General features: G+C 39.0%; 1 protein-coding gene across 1 annotated transcript in view; it reads right to left on the bottom strand.

Annotated features, from left to right (window-relative positions):
* Window positions 1-9,270, bottom strand: part of CEP120 (centrosomal protein 120) — a gene marked incomplete at its 3' end in the record, with an annotated part of 77,181 nt that extends 67,911 nt beyond the window's left edge. The window contains exons 1-4 of the mRNA XM_080698551.1: window positions 9,189-9,270; window positions 7,410-7,566; window positions 4,628-4,742; window positions 1,784-1,925 (exon numbers count right to left, since the gene is read on the bottom strand). Of these exons, the coding sequence (XP_080554677.1) occupies window positions 1,784-1,925; window positions 4,628-4,742; window positions 7,410-7,566; window positions 9,189-9,237 (463 nt within the window). The 5' untranslated portion in view covers window positions 9,238-9,270. The remainder of the gene's footprint in view (window positions 1-1,783; window positions 1,926-4,627; window positions 4,743-7,409; window positions 7,567-9,188) is intronic.
* Between the last annotated feature and the right edge of the window lie 7,010 nt (window positions 9,271-16,280).

The following is a 16,280-nucleotide window of genomic DNA, read 5'->3' as shown; positions in this document are numbered from 1 at the left end:
TCAACCTATTCTAAGACATGAAGGAACCTTAAATTACTAAATCAAAAAGGCCACTTTGAAAATGATACAGAATGTATGATTCCAACTATATGTTATCTGGAAAAAGCAAAACTATAGAGATAATAAAAAAATAAGATCAGGCCGGGTGTGGTGGTGCACACTTGTAATCCCCACGCTTGGGAGGCGGAGACAGGAGGATTATGCAGGTTGGAAGCCTGCCTCACTGGCTTAGAGACCCTGTTTCCAAATAAAAAATATAAAATAGGTCTGGGAGTGTAGCTCAGAGGTAGAAGGGTCCCATCCCCGGTACCACCAAAAAAAAAAAAAAAAAAAAAAAAAATCAGTAGTTGACTTAGTACATTTTGTTTGCTATAACTAGAGTCTATGTAACTTGTTAAAAAAATAAAATAAAAAAATGCAAAGCTGGGCATGGTGGTGCAGGAATGTAACCCCAGGACTTGAGAGGCTGAAACAGGAGGATCACAGGTTCCAAGCCAGACCCAACAACTTTGGGAGGCTCTCTACAACTTAGCAAGACCTTGTTTCCAAATAAAAAATAAAATAGGGCTGGGGCTGTAGCCTGGAGATAGAAGGCCACTGGGTTTCAACCCTAGTACCACATACACACACAAGAAATAAACAAATAAAAACAAAGTAAAATAATCAAAGACATTCATTTCTTACAGTTCTGGTGGCTAGGAGGTCAAATGTTGAGAAGCCTTGTTGGGTAAGGACCTTCTCAGTGACAGGAACTTTTCAGAGTCCCAAGGTAGCACAGGGTACTACACAGCAAGAAGCTCATGATAGCCAAACTGGCTTTAATAAGATCCACTGCCATAACCAACCTATTCCCTTGATAACCCATTATATCCATTCATGAAGGCAGAACTCCCAGGTCCCAATCTCAGAGGCCCCAACACATGAATCCTGGGAGGCACACCCAAGCTACTGCCAGGGGCTTGGAAGGAGAGGGCTGAATAGAGAGCACTCAGAAGACTTTAGAATAGTGAAAACTATTCTGAATGACATCACGCAGAGATCACACAACACCAAGAGTGAACTCCAATGTAAACTATGGATTTTTAATGACAATGATGTGTTAACATAGATTCATAAACACAACAGCACTGTTGGCACTGAGATGTTGATAGTGAATGAGTCTGAAGCTGGATAAGACCCAGGGATATATGGGAACTCTCTATACTCTCCAATTTTGCTGTGAAGCCAAAACTACTCTACAAAAAAAAAAAAAAAAAAAAAAAAAGTCTATTTATTTAAAAGAAAAAAATATGAAGGTTTTGTTAAACTGGAGTTAATAAACAGAAAACAGCATAACCATTTGAGGGCTTTTCTGTACTCATCCTAGGAAGAAAATTTTCCTAGGTAGCAAATTTTAAAAGTACAAAATTTTTCTTTGTTCTACTACATATCAAATTAAAAAAAAGCTTTTCCCTATTTCTAAGATTTGCAAGTATGAGCTAAGGGCAACAAATGTCATATGTGTAACAATGTCACAATACTTGTCTGCTGCACAGGTTCTCATAGGGGGCAATTCAGCCCCAAGAAGGGCCTTGAAACTAAATATTGATGTGTAAAAGGCAAATTTATCATCGCCTTTTCCTATTTATTCTCTTTAAAAAGGTAGATTTCCAGAATGGCATGGAGTTATCCTTTTTCTGAAAAGCGAGCAATAAACCAATAAGTTTGGAAACCTCTATGTAAAATTAACTTAAAATTCTGCACATATCATGACAGATGAACTTCTGAGAGCTGATGCACAAACCTTTTCCATCTCGAGGGGGGGCTCCTTTTGCTTTAAAACTATCCACTGGTGCCTTGGTATCTGTTTCCAAAGTGATGCTTATCTGTATCTCAGACTTGAACTTGGTATATTTATTACTCAGCAACTGGTACCATTTTGGTGCCTATAAAGTAACAAAACAGAAAACATCTTAATAATTAATAGGAAAAAAAGTATTAGAAATGTTCTTTCAGTTTCTAAATAAGAGCTGTACAAGCTTATAGTCCCAGCTACTTGAGAAACTGAAGTAGCAGGATACTTAGTTCAAGACAATATTCAACAAGACACTGTCTCAAAAAAGAAAATTAAAAAAAAAATTTCTTAAAGGTTCTAAGTAAATTTTGTGCAGTTTTTTTTAGCACTTTTCTCCTCTTTAATTTTTTTCATATTTTCTTCATTGCTTAAGAAATTGTCAACCAAATTTCTCTTTGAAAAATCTCTGTGAAAGTTAAGATTGTCTTCATTGCTTCTATTCCTATGTTTCAACATGTAAAATATTAAAGGGAAGGGCACACAATATATTTCTTTCAGCTGTAGACCCCCAACCCTACTTTATTCTTTAAATAACAAAAAAATTATCAAATTTGTTTTCCTAACTCCTTCTATTTCACATTTATTATACCTTTTTGTCTTGCACATTGCCACATTTTTGCTTTGACATGCTTATATCAAATAAAATCTTACTGTTAATTAAAAACACAAAATATTAAGGTAAAAGCCTACTGGTAGAGTTGTGGGTTATAAGTTATGTATTTCACTGATATTGAAACAAAAGACTTCTCACAGAATAAATTACCAAAATATATCACTTAGAGCAATCTCAAAAATTTTAGTACCCAGATCAGGCTGAGAAATCTCGTGGCCCAGGACAATGTGTATCATTAGTGTAGGAACCAACACTAAGATACCATTTCAACACTTGGAAACAACATTCTTATTCTGACTATTGTTATATAAATGCATAGTAACTGATGCTTACATGGATCCAAACCAAAAACTGATATTTTATATTCAAGTTATGTTTGATAAATAAAATAGGATTAACTATAGGTTATAGTGTGTTTTTTTTAATTTACAACCTAGCTTGTTAAAGATAAAAATGAATAATTATTATGCTGACCTCAAACCTACAGTGCTCCTGTCTCAGCCTCCGAAATACTAGGATTACAGGGGGAGTTCCACCATATCTAGCACAAGTCCTCTTTTAAAGAATTTAGAATTTCAGTTTCTTGTGTGTGGACTGGGCTGACTCATTCATTTGCAAATATCATTGTTATCAGCAGAAAAAATGTTCCTAACATCAAATTTTCTTCACAGAATCCTAACTTAAGACTCCAACCAAGAATGGAAGGAAGGGCTAGAGATATGGCTCAGTAGTAAAGTGCCTGCCTAGCATGCACGAAGGCCCACATTTGATTCCCAGCACTGCAAAATAAATAATAATGGGAAGGGGAAAGAGAATGGAGAAGCCTAAAGTAAAAATTAATTTTATTATTTTTTACTTTCTTCTTCTTCTTTTTTTTTTTTTTTTTTTTTTTTTTTTGGTGGTACTGGGGTTCCTGGAAACCCTTCTACCTCTGGGCTACACTCTCAGACCTATTTTATATTTTTATTTGGAAACAAGGTCTCTTAAGCCAGAGAGGCTGGCTTCAAACCTGCGTGATCCTCCTGTCTCCGCCTCCCAAGTGCAGGGATTACAACCGTGCGCCACCATGCACCATGCCCAGCTTTTACTTTATTTTTCTAAAGAAAATAAATTGTGACCAAAGACATCAAAAAAAAAAAAAAAAAGAAAGGAAGTCTTTAAAGTAAATCACATGCAAAAAGGCAGGAGAATACTTAAACAGCAAGAATCAGGGCCCTTTTTTTTTCTATCGGGATAGAAGTTGGTAATTTATAAGTTAAGTTTTGTAAGTTTATTTCAATAAAATTTACTTATTCTGGCAGGGAAAGTTACTTAACATCTCAGAAATGTTTACTTCTCAATAATGTGGAAGAAATAGTAATATTTATTTCACAGGATTATTCTAATATTTAAATGAGTTAACATTTCAAAGAACTATGAAAATTTCCTGCCAGGCATATGCCTGGAATCTCAGTACTTGGGAAGTTGAGAGAAAAGGATTGCAGGTTTGAGGACAGTCTCAGCTTAGTGAGACTATGTTTCAAAATAAAAAAATAAAAAAGGATGGGGGTGTAACTCAGAGGTAGAACACTCTGGGTTCCATCACCAATAGCCCCCCCCAAAAAAATCAATGTTATTCTTATATACTGACACATGATGATTATTTGTTCCAGCCTGAGAGACCAACATGGAAGCTAATTTTAATTGAATGTTAGGTAAACAGTATCTCTTCCCCTGTAAGGATCTGCAAGGAACAGAAAGGAGGGAGAACAAATGGTTTTTATGATAGCCAAGGGGAGAAATTATGGTGGCTTAAATTGCAATAGCAACAGTGAAACCAGAAGAGAACACAGATTGGAGGGGGGAAGCCAACTGCAATGTGTAGCTATGAAGGAGGAAACTTGTCTAATCAGAAGGAGAGTGGTGAACATTCCCTGGAGGCACACTGGAAGAGGACCACGTCTGAAAGAAAAGCTCAGAAGTTGAAAATGTTAAGCTTGAGGTAAGAGCTAGTTGGGCATAGGTCTGAGTTCAGTCAAAGGAATGATTAAAAGGTTGGAATTTTCCATAAACTAAAATATAAGCGCTGTTACACTGCTTCAAAGGCATGACCTACATCTGGTCCAGTATTTCATGTTCATTTTATTAATCTGTTATCTATTGAAATTAATTAACTAACATAAAACATCAAAAGACAATACCTGCTTTGTTTCTTGAGCAGTTCTTAAGTCCAGAACTATATAACCTATGATTTCTTTAGCCGAAGATACAGGATCCAGTGCAAAACACTGGAGTTTGATAGGTGTACGCTGTAGCCTGTAACATAACAATTTAAATGATAAATACAATGTTGTCTTAATACTAAACTTTCAATTAGACTTGAAAAATTACCTATCATTATCCAGATAATTTAAATTTTGTTGGGTCAGCTATATCTATTCTAGGTTTTCTAAAAAACTTTTTAAATGACAAGAACCCTTAATTATATCTAATCTATAAAATGTAGCAAAACTTTAATAAGAAGTTATCATCTAGGCCAATATTTAAGCTTCTATAATGTATACGTCCTTCTGAAAGTAAAAAAATTATCTTGAATGTATAGAATTGTTAATTATCTTTTTAATCATATCATTACATATAAAATAAATACATATATAGCTTTTTATAGCAATAGACTCAGTTCTTAAACACCATAAAATTCAACTATTGAAACTTATCTTATTTTTTATTTTTTGGTGGTATAGGGTTCCTGGAAACCCTTCTACCTCTGGGCTACACTCCCAGACCCATTCTTATACTTTTTTAAATTTGGAAACAGGGCCCTTAAGCCAGAACAGCCAGCTTCAAACCTGCGCGATCTTCCTGTCTCGGCCTCCCAAGCTCGGGGATTACAAGTGTGTGCCACCATGTCCGGCAACTATTGAAATTTAAAGTAAGGCCAGGCATGGTGGCATACTCTTGTAATCCCAGCATTTGGGAAGCTGAGACAGGAGGATCCCAGTTCACAGACAGCCTCAGCTACTTAAATGAGGCACTTTACAACTCAGTGAGACCCTGTTTCAAAATAAAGAATACAAAATAGGACTGGGGGTATCGCTAGGAGGAAGAATGCCCCCGGGTTCCATCCCCAGTACTGCAAAAAAAAAAAAAATTAAAGTAATAATTTAACATATGACAATATTCTGAATATTCTGTAAGGATGCTGTAACTTAAATTTTTAGTCTGGAACCTTATACTGACTCATATATTGAGCTGAATAGATTTTGTCATCCCTTGTATCTGGTTGAATTACTATTTATAACTGCTTACCACAAAGCCATCACATATAAATTTATCTCTTTTTTTTCAGTTTATAACAAAGTGCTACCACTTGGCAGCAACACAATTGTAAACACAACTATAAATGTGGGCTCTGACATCCACAGCAGGAATTCTGTCTAAGCAGATATCCCAGATGCCAGTGGACAAACAATATTTTTATATTCTCTAAGGATTTGATCTCTTTAAACAAATTCATGGACTGTTCTAGCAACAGAAGCAAATACATTTTTCCTTGCTTTCTTTCTTCTGTTAACTTTCTATTTTGATTTGATAAAGTACTGAAAAAGAGCAAGTACTAAAGTGGTTATGTGTTTCCCAGAAAGAAATTCATTTACTTTCAATTCTTTTGTGTGTGGGGGTTGGGGGGTACTGGGGATTGGCCCCAAAGAAGCTCTACCTCTGAGCTATACCCCCAGCCCATTTTTTTTTTTTTTTTTTTTTTGGTGGTACTGGGGGTGGAACCGAGAGGCTTTCTACCTCCAGGCTATACTCCCAGACCCTTTTTTTTTTATACTTTATTTGAAAACAGGGTCTCACTAAGTTGCTGAAAGCCTCACTAAGTAGCTGAGGCTGGCTTCAAACCCGTGTGATCCTCCTGTCTCAGCCTCCCAAGTGCAGGGATTACAAGCGTGCGCCACCATGCCCGGGCCCCCGCCCATTTTTTATTTTGAAACAGAGTCTAGGCTACCATGCATTGTCCTCAAACCTGTGATCCTCCTGTCTCAGCCTTCCAAGAACAGGAATAACAGATGTGGACCACCATGCCCAGCTCATTTCCAATCCTTTAATAAATAAAAGTATTGCTGTTTTTAACTGTCCCTGGTCATAGAGTTTATGCAAAAATATGATGCTGTAACATTAAGACAATTTTATACCCTAACAACATGTTTGTCTAAAATCAAATACAGCTGGGTGTGGTAATACATGCTTGTAAATCCTCATACTTAGGAGGCTGATACAGAAGGATCACAGGTTCACAGCCAGCCTCAGCTACTTAATAAGGCCTTCTGCAACTTAGTAAGACTCTGTTTCTAAATAAAGAATAAAAAATAGGGCTGGGGATATAGCTTGGAGGTAGAATGCCCCTGGGTTCAAACCTCAATACCACAAAAAATAAAAATAAAATAAAATATAAAAGAATCCCTTATATATTTTATTTTGTAACTTTTCATTGTGTATCTCCTATATATCTTGGCAAGTCGGGTCAATGTTTAATAAATTTATAGAAATAAGAATGAATTCCAACTATATTTGAAGAGCAGTATGAAGGTACTTTTAAAATATCTAATTTCTCATACATTAGCCAAGAAAGGAAGAAAGAAAAAAAGAAAAAGCAGCTAAGTTTACATAGTGGTTAAAATAATCAGCTCTGGAGCCTGCATGGCTGGGTTCTACCATTATCCAACTGACAAAATTAGGGCATATTACTTAACACCTCTGGCCTCAGTTTCCTCATCTATAATATTGGAGAAATAATAATAACTTCATAGGGATGTTCTGATGCGTAAATGGTTATTATTGCAAAGTACAATGAACACTTCCTGGCACATTACAAAACACCCAACAAATAATATTATTATTATAATGTAATAGACTAAAATGTGTAATTATTTGAAAAAGAGACCAATAAAGATTCTAACTGAAACTGTAAATAACAGTCACCTGTGCTGATGAAGTGCTTTCCTATCAATTTCCCATGCTAACTCAGTAGCAAATTCTGGCTGGTCAGTATGGTCCACAGGATCAGTAGCCAACTGTTCTCCATCAAACTTTGCTTCTACCACAAGCATATGCTTTGGACGTTTGGGGAAATGGCGACCTGAAGAAACAAGACTACATAGATTAATTGCAAGTATACAACAATCAAATAGAATCCTTTAGCATGTTTTTAAAGTTGATGTATGTTAAGGATGCTCGACTTATCATACACTGCATAAAATATCTCACTAACACATACTCACAAATGCATTCTCTTTCACAATTCTTAAGAAATATGAATCAAATTGAAAGCTATAATTTATAAATTAGTGATTCTCAAATACATTAATGTGCATATAAATCAGCTAGGTTTAGGCCTGGGGTGAGCCTGAGACCTGGTATTTCTAATGCAGTCTCAGGTGGTCAGAGAGGCCATGACTGGTTCATAGTATGAGTAGTAATGATCTCAATAACATTTGGAATTAAGAGTTAAATACGTGATTACAACAAGGTATTACAATATACTTTATAAAGAACAGTCATCTGAAGAGCTGAAAAATCTAATTAGTAAAAACAAATTAAGTTTCCTGTTAACTCATTTAAAAATAATCTACAAATTAGCCAAAGAAAATAGCACACATATTCATTCATTCTATTCTTAAGGACAATACTGCATATTTTCAAGAAATACCAAAATATTCTATCTACACATTAATTTTCATTTGCACTGCCTGATGCCCTTTCTTCAATGTTTATTCAAGGCATATTCACAGTGAGGTATTATCAAAGAGGAAAACAAAATACTTGCCCTCAAGGAACTGGGGGGTCTAATTGAAAGAGCCAAAGTTTTAAGAACTGAAAACAGGAAGCTGAAGAACACCAAGGAGGAAGACTTAAGCATCTTGCAGAGTCCACTAGTCCTCCCAGCTATAGGTCTGTATAAGTCTGGTGAGGAGGATTATGGCTAAGGGAATTTTAAGCACTGTTAAGTAAATCTCTGCTGCTACTCATTCTGGCTTGAGTTTCCTGGATAGGAATTAAGCTGGTCAGAAAGACCTGGATTGCAAACCTTGTGAGTTCCAACTTGAGGCTCTCACTTGAGACTCCTTGACAGGAGTCTTAACATGGACGTATTTTTTGACACATTTTCCATGCTACACTCAGCTTTTAGACCCAGGGCTAGCTTATTCGTGTGTTGCCAGCCCAGTGCCTGGCATTTAATGAGTTCCCAATAAACAAATGTCACTCAACAATTTTAAGTAACATATAATAACACCTGCTTAATAACAGCAGTCTCCATGCCCTCCATCAAGACTTGTAAAGGGCACAGCCCTGGGCAATACTTCTAAAATAGTAGGAAGCACATACTCACGTCAAAAGCAAAGTTCTGCAAATGGCATTACCTGGAGACTGCAGAACAGAACGTGCTTTCCAGGGCACACTTTCAACTCACATATAAAAGCCATCGACAAGCTGCTTCCGATGGAAATCGTTTTTTCTACATTCTCTGGGGCTACGACTGGGCTCGCTAAATATCACTTATCCCTAATAGCTCTCATTCTCCCTTGAGAGATTTTTAAATCAATTGCCTAGCCGACTTCGCTACGTTCAACTGTGAACAAGTCTTTGGGGACCACAAAAAGCAAAGACGACGGGTTCTTAAGGTTAACAAAGCCTCGGTCCCACACTTCTCTTAAAATTTCAGGACGCAGCGGTTGCAAAATCAGGCCTGAGGCCGCTCACCTTCCAGGATGGACACAACGATGAGCAGCTGGTCGGACTTGGAGACCATGGTGGCGGCCGGCGGCCGGCGGCCGGAGGCGGGGTCCGCTGCTGGCGAGAGAGTCCCGGTGAGCGGCGGGGAGTCCGGGACCCCGGCGGAGCTGCGGGCCGCCCAGGCCCTCAGCCCAGGCCCTGCCCGGCCTCACTCCTGGGAAAGCGGCCGCCCCGCCTCGCCCGGCCCGGCCCGTCTGCAGGGAGAGGCGATCCCGCCGCCTGGGACCTTTTGCCGCCGGATCAGCCGCTTTTCAAACGCCCGGGCAGGCTCAGCGGACGCCACCGCGCCCCTCTTCCGCCTAGCAACCAGGCCCTCAGGCCCGGCGCCCCGGGAGGCTGGCGGACAAAGGGCAATAGAGACGGGGCAGTCGGGGATAGAACGCCCCTCTTCGCGCCTCACCTCCCGCCCTCTCACACTGCGTTGCAGAGCCCGAGGGAGAAGCCCGGCGCCCCGCCGCACAGCGCCGCCTGCTGGCCGCATGGGGGAGGGCGGCGATTGGGCCGAGCGGGCTGCGCAGGCGCACTCCTGCGGAAAGGCTTCCGGAGGTCGCCCGGCCCTCCTCTGGGTCCGCTCTAAGTCCCAGCCACGCCTGCAAATAGAGCGGTGGGAATTTTTGTAATAACCAGCGTGTTTCAAGTGCTTGGGACCAACACCGCTTAGAAAGTGAAATCGCAGAAAAAATGACAGGGCCGAACTCTCCAGTCCCCGAACTGTCCTCGCGCGCCACCTCAGGTTTCTGCCCTTTGAAAACAAGTAGCGTCAATACGTAGTTACTGTAACTGTGGCGCTGACGTCAGCTCTCAGAGAATTTCCTGTACCTTAGTCCCCTAAAAACAAAAACATTGTCACGTGGGCAGGGAAATTTAAAGGTGTAGGTTCCTCAACTCTAACCACAAAGTGGCAAAATCAAAACCAAAAATTAAGGCGTTGAAATGCTGTCAACTCACATTTTCCTTTTAGATTTCCCAATTTCAGAGTATTTTAGGAAAGAGGAAAAGCCTTTTGAAGTGTATCTAGCTTAAAACGTATAAAACAAAGCCAGCTGGAGATATAGTCGTTTTGGGTTTTGATTTATGCATTGGGGATTGAACCCAGAGGCATTCTACCTCTGGGCTACATCCCCAGCCGATTTTCTTTTTCAGTTTTTTGAAATAGGTTTTCACAAAGCTGCCGAGGAAATCCCTAAATTGCTGAGACTGACCTCCAACCTACAATCCTCCTGTTCTCAGTCAGCCTCCCGATCTTTTGAAAGTTTTTTTTTTTAATTGCTGAGGCCTGCAGTCCCCTGTCTGGGCCTCGCAAGTACTAGACTTACAGGCATATATCACTATTTTTATCATTAAAAGTTTAAATAATTCTGTTTCCGTATATCATCTAAAAGGTAGACTTTTAAAAATATTTTAAAATATTAATATTTCACAATTCCATTATTATACCTAAAATTAACAATAATTACTTAAAACCATAAAATATATGCTGTGGTTCTCTAATAATTGCTTTCAGTTGTTTTGTTCAAATCAGGACTTAATCAAGTTCCAAACACAATGCATTTGGTCGGCATATCTCTTATCTCTTTTAATCCATAGGTTTTAAACCTGTTCCAACATTTTTCCTCATGAAATTCTTTATTGAAGAAAACGGTCTTCTGATCCTCCGTAGAGTTCACCACAGCCTAAATTTTGTTGATACAATGCCAATGTTGTCGTTTAACACACCCTCTGTTGAGATATCTAATATATCCATGTTGGCAGCATGTAAAGAAGATTAGAAAACAAACCAACAGCAACAAGAAAATACAATTCGTGGTCCAAAACAGTACTTAGCATTAAATTCTAGACACAGGGAAGCTCAAGTAATGAGACCAAACCTCTCCAATGGAAAGAGATCCCTGTTGACTAGGGCCGTGATCCTCTTTGTCATTTACAAGCTGGGTGACCTTAGGCAAATCACTGTATCTCTTTACATCTCAGTTTCAGCTATAAAGTAATAGCATAAATGATCTCTTTCCTTTTTTTGTTTGTGGTAATGGGGATTGAACCCAGGAGCATTCTGAGCTACACCCTCCCCCTATTTATTTGAAACAGAGTCTTGCTAAGTTGCTGAGATCTAGCTAAATTGCTGAGCCTGACCTCAAACCTGAAGTCCTCCTGTCTCAGCCTCACAGGTACTGGCTGGGATTGCAGGTTTTGGCACACAGCTCATACATGATTTTCTTAAATTCAATAAATGTAGTAAATGACATTTAGGTATCTTTTTATATGAATAACCTCAGACCTTCAGTAGTGCTATAAAAGAACCAGGGATTGCCTTTCAATATATCTTGTTGTTTTATTTAGGATATCCAGCAAGGCATACTGGATTATAAACAATTAATTACTGCATAATCAGAGAATAATATCAATAAAAAATCTCACAAATTATTAAAATTAAGATGATAGAGTGCTTGCCTACCATGTGCAAGGTCACAGGCTCAATTCCCAGCACCAAAAAACAGAAAAAAAAAAGAAACTTTTTCACATAGTAAAATGTTGACATAGCTCTTGTTATCTATTGCTTCTCAAACATTTCTTCTAAAATTACCTCATCAGAGCTACTAAAAAGTAATCAACTTAGTTCACATGGTGCTTTTTTTATAGATTGTACAAAATTATCTGAACTTTCTCATCTAGAAATGGAATTACAGTTCTATCACCATTTGCTTCTATTATTCCGTATCTGATTTTCTTTTATATGCTATACTAAATAATAGTAACTTCAGTTTTAGCATAAATCACCACATTTTAGCTTAAATTCATGAAGACAAATTTTATAATAAGTTTATGAAGTGCCAATTACTGTTTCAGAATACGTAAGTAAATTCTAACTGCATATTTAATTTTTATCTATTAGACGTGAGATTCATTCATGAACACTAAACCTATAAGCCATGCGAATTCACTCTGACAGGTACTGGGTTCATTAGTTTGTTAACCTAATAGCTAATCATATTAGATAGCTTTCTATTGTTAAAAGTTTCTCTAAAAACAAAATATTTTTGCTAATTTTAAGCCTTTCTTTTTCTGTAGTTATTTCACATTTTGGAGAAACACTTTACTTTGTAATATCACTGGCCCACCACAGGATAGATCATGAGTTGTAGTTCTCTTCTTCAGCCCATTCCCCTGTACATACACCATACACATTCATTCTCATCCATATCTCTCTCTCTCTCTCTCTCTCTCTCTCTCTCTCTCTCTCTCTCTCTCTCACACACACACACACACACACACACACACACACACACACAGTAAAATTTAAGGCAAGCCCCCAGGGGTAATAAAATTAGCATATTAATTGAATAACTGCTGTTTGTAATATCATGGTGTCAGCCTCCAACCTTTGAAAAATATTTAGAAAATGGCCTCTGTTTAAATGAAGGAATGACAGTGGGAGCTGTAAGTAGTATTTATTGCTTAGTGCCAAGATGACTTGGCCCTTTTGATCTAGGATCTAATATAATTAAACATGGTAATTAATTTGGGTCACTTTAGTCTTTTGAGAAGGGTCACTAATATCTATTGTAAGAAAGATAGTATAGCCCAGTATTGAAAAGTCATATTTATACCTGATTCTGAGTTTCATAACTTATTAGATTTGTGACTTGGCCAAATAATTTCTCTCTGAGCCTCCATTTTTCCACCTGTAAAACAATGTAGTAGTTCTTACCTCACATAATTTTTGTGAGGATTAAAAGGCTTTCCTTCTGTGAGGGGCTAAGCCATGATGAAGTCTCTGGGTGTGACAGTCATTTTTATGGTTAGTGGAAGGGATTGTGGCATTATTTTGAGATTTGTTCACTTTTCTGTTTCTGAAGAGGTAACCAAACACTTTATTCTCTCATTTTTGCCTATACTTATGCTCTAAAGGTAGTATTCCCTCAAACAGCTCCTCTTTTGGGCTTTTATGAGAGAACACAGAAAAGCATCCCAAAGTCAAACACACCTAGAATTAGACAGGTACTGGTAATAGCCAGGCATAGAGGCATAGTGGCACACACTTGTAATCTCAGTACTTGTAAGGCCAAGACAGGTGAATAGCAGATTCGTGGCCAGCCTCAGCTACTTAGTGAGGCCCTCCACAACTTAATGAGACCCTGTTTCAAAAAATAAAATAAAAAAATAGGGCTAGGAGTGTAGCTCAGAGTTAGAATGCCCCTGGCTTCAATCCCCAGTACCCTCCCCCCCACACACACAACTACAGGTGCTGGTAATGACAGATGTGGACAGGGCTAGATGGGGCAGGGCCTGAGCACAGGTATTAGAACGGGCAACTCTTCTCTGCTTCGCCTGACTATTGCCAGGCAGTAAAAGTCAGATTTTCTAAATTGTTATAAAAATGAGAATTACAGATTTTTTTTCATACTATAGATTGAACTAAGGTACATTCTACCTCTGAGCTATACCCTGGCCCTACTTTTTTTTTTTTTTTTGAAGCAGGGTCTCACAGTTTCTGAAGCTGCCTTCAAACCTGTAATCCTCCTGTCCCACACTCCAAAGTTGTGGGATTACAAGCATGCATCAGTGCACCAGGCTGGTTTCTTTTAAAAATATTTTATTGATGCATTATACTTGCACAAGATAGTGAGATTCCTGGCGATACATCGATACAAGCACATAACTTCATTTAGTTTGTTTTCTTCCATTTACCTCCCCCTTCCCTTCTCTCCTTCCTTGGCAGCCCTTCCTTTACTGTTCTCCTCATTGTCATGTCCCTTTTCTTTCCTTTTTTCTATTTAGCTTTCATATATGAGAGAGAACTGTGACCCTTGATTTTCCAAGTCAAGCTGATCTGGCTTGGCATGACATTCCCCAGTTCCATCCATTTTCTTATAAATGACATAATTTTGTTCTCCTTTATGGCTGAGTAAAACTACACTATGTATAAATTTTATTTTTTATCTATTCATTTGTGGTTCCATAACTTGGCTATTGTGGATTTTGCTGCTATAAGCATGAGTATTCTTGTATCACTATACTATTTTGATTTTGAGAATTTCAGGTCTTGGAGAGTTGCAGGTTTCTTTATGAACTCATCCAGTTTTTTAAATACTTTTATTGATGTATTACAGTATTATGATCTCACATCATAACATAGTTTGCAGTGATAGTGACATCCATACACATAGTACTTGGTGAGTTTTTAAATGATGAAAATGAGTATCAGTATGGAGAGTCCTGGGGATTGAACCCAGCAATACTCTACCCCTGAGCTACCTCCAGACCTTTTTTTTGTTTTCAGTACTGGGAACGCAAGGGCATTCTACCTCTGATGGACACCTCCAGCCCTATTTTTTATTCTTTATTTTGAAACAGGGTCTCACTGAGTTGCAAAGAGCCTCACTAAGTAGTAGCTGAGGCAGTCCTCAAACCAAAATCCTTCTGTCTCAGCCTCCCAAATTCTAGGATTACAAGCGCGCACCACCACACCCAGTCCTCTTTTTTATTTTTTATTATTAGTTTACCACACACTGGCTTCAAACCTGTGTACCTCCTGTCTTAGCCTCCCAAGTACTGGAATTACAAATATGTGCCACCATAGCTGAAATGAATTTTTATTTTTTTAAAGGAAACTATATATAAGTTAGTTATCTTCAGCCCATATTTATTGAAGTGGTTATAGTAGGCATTTCTGAAGGGCAAAGAAAAGAGAATAATAAGGAATAAGGAAAGGATTTCCTAAAGGCACAAATGAGAGTTACATGGGGACTCACATTCTACTTCATGGCAGAGCCATGGGGAGGGAGCAGAAAAAGCTTCTATAGATATTCCTCATGTAGAAACATTGGAGGGCCAGGCATGGTGGTGCACGCTTGTAATCCCCGCGCTTGGGAGGCAGAGACAGGAGGATCGCGCTGCTTCAGAGCCAGCCTCGCTGGCTTAAGGGACCCTGTTTCCAATAAAAAAAAATATACAAATATGTGTCTGGGAGCGTAGCCCAGAGGTAGAAGGGCTTCCAGGAACCCCAGTACCACCAAAAAATAATAATAAGAAGAAGGAGGAGGAGGAGGAGGAGGGGGGGGAAGGGGAAGGGGAAGGGGAAGGGGAAGGGGAAGGGGAAGGGGAAGGAGGAGGAGGAGGAGAAGGAGAAGGAGGAGAAGGAGAAGGAGAAACATTTGAGGCCTAAGAGTCCAATTTATCAGCCAGGGCACAGATTCATATGACACAAATTTGACACAGAATCAACAGACTTACTAGACTTGAAGGAGCTAGGCTGGCTTGGATGTTGGACAGCTTCTCCATGACCAGCTGAGCCAGGACTGGCAAGGCCTCCCTAATATTTGCTCTAGGTAAGAACCCACCAACTTTGAACAATACTTTGTGTGTGAATGGGAAATATCAGTGATAAATGAGATTAAGAGGGTAAGTAAAAACAACATTCTGTGCATGCCTTCTTTTGTGGTGTAAGCTTTATGGATTACCTAAGGCTGCCATGAGCTTTGAGCCACCTGGTCATGATGCATGTCATGCTGGCTGGCTGTGATACAAGGTGTAGAGTAGGGGACTAGCAGGGCTGGGGACACTGCAATAGAGAGCTGCAGGCCAACATAAAGTGTTGCTCAGGTTTGAAAAGGCCGTGCCAGCCGGGCGTGGTGGCGCACGCTTGTAATCCCCGCATGTGGGAGGCAGAGACAGGAGGATCATGCAAGTTCGAAGCCAGCCGCGCTAGCTTAAGAGACCCTGTTTCCAAATAAAAATATAAAAAGTAGGTCTGGGAGTGTAGCCTGGAGGTAGAAGAGCTTCCAGAAACCCCAGTACCACCAAAAAAAAAAAAAAAAAAAAGACCATGCCATTGGTAGAGTGACCATATTCTACAGGCAGAAAATCTTTAAGAGGACTTTATTTTCAGAGTAGAGGATGGAATCAACAGTGAATGCTGGAATGGAAGGCCCCCACTGTATCACTGTGACTATGTGGTATCGTAGTACTTTGAGTCACCTATTGCAGACTGTTTGGTGTATGCCAATGTTTATTTTTCTTTTAAAAGCTTTCTTTTTTAGATGGGCGTGGTGGTGCATGCTT

The sequence above is a fragment of the Muscardinus avellanarius genome (assembly GCF_963383645.1).
Source record: "Muscardinus avellanarius genome assembly, chromosome: 7".
In the NCBI taxonomy this organism is placed as follows: Eukaryota; Metazoa; Chordata; class Mammalia; order Rodentia; family Gliridae; genus Muscardinus; species Muscardinus avellanarius.
Note: the sequence above shows the minus strand (reverse complement) of the source record. Positions and strands in the feature narration are given on the sequence as shown.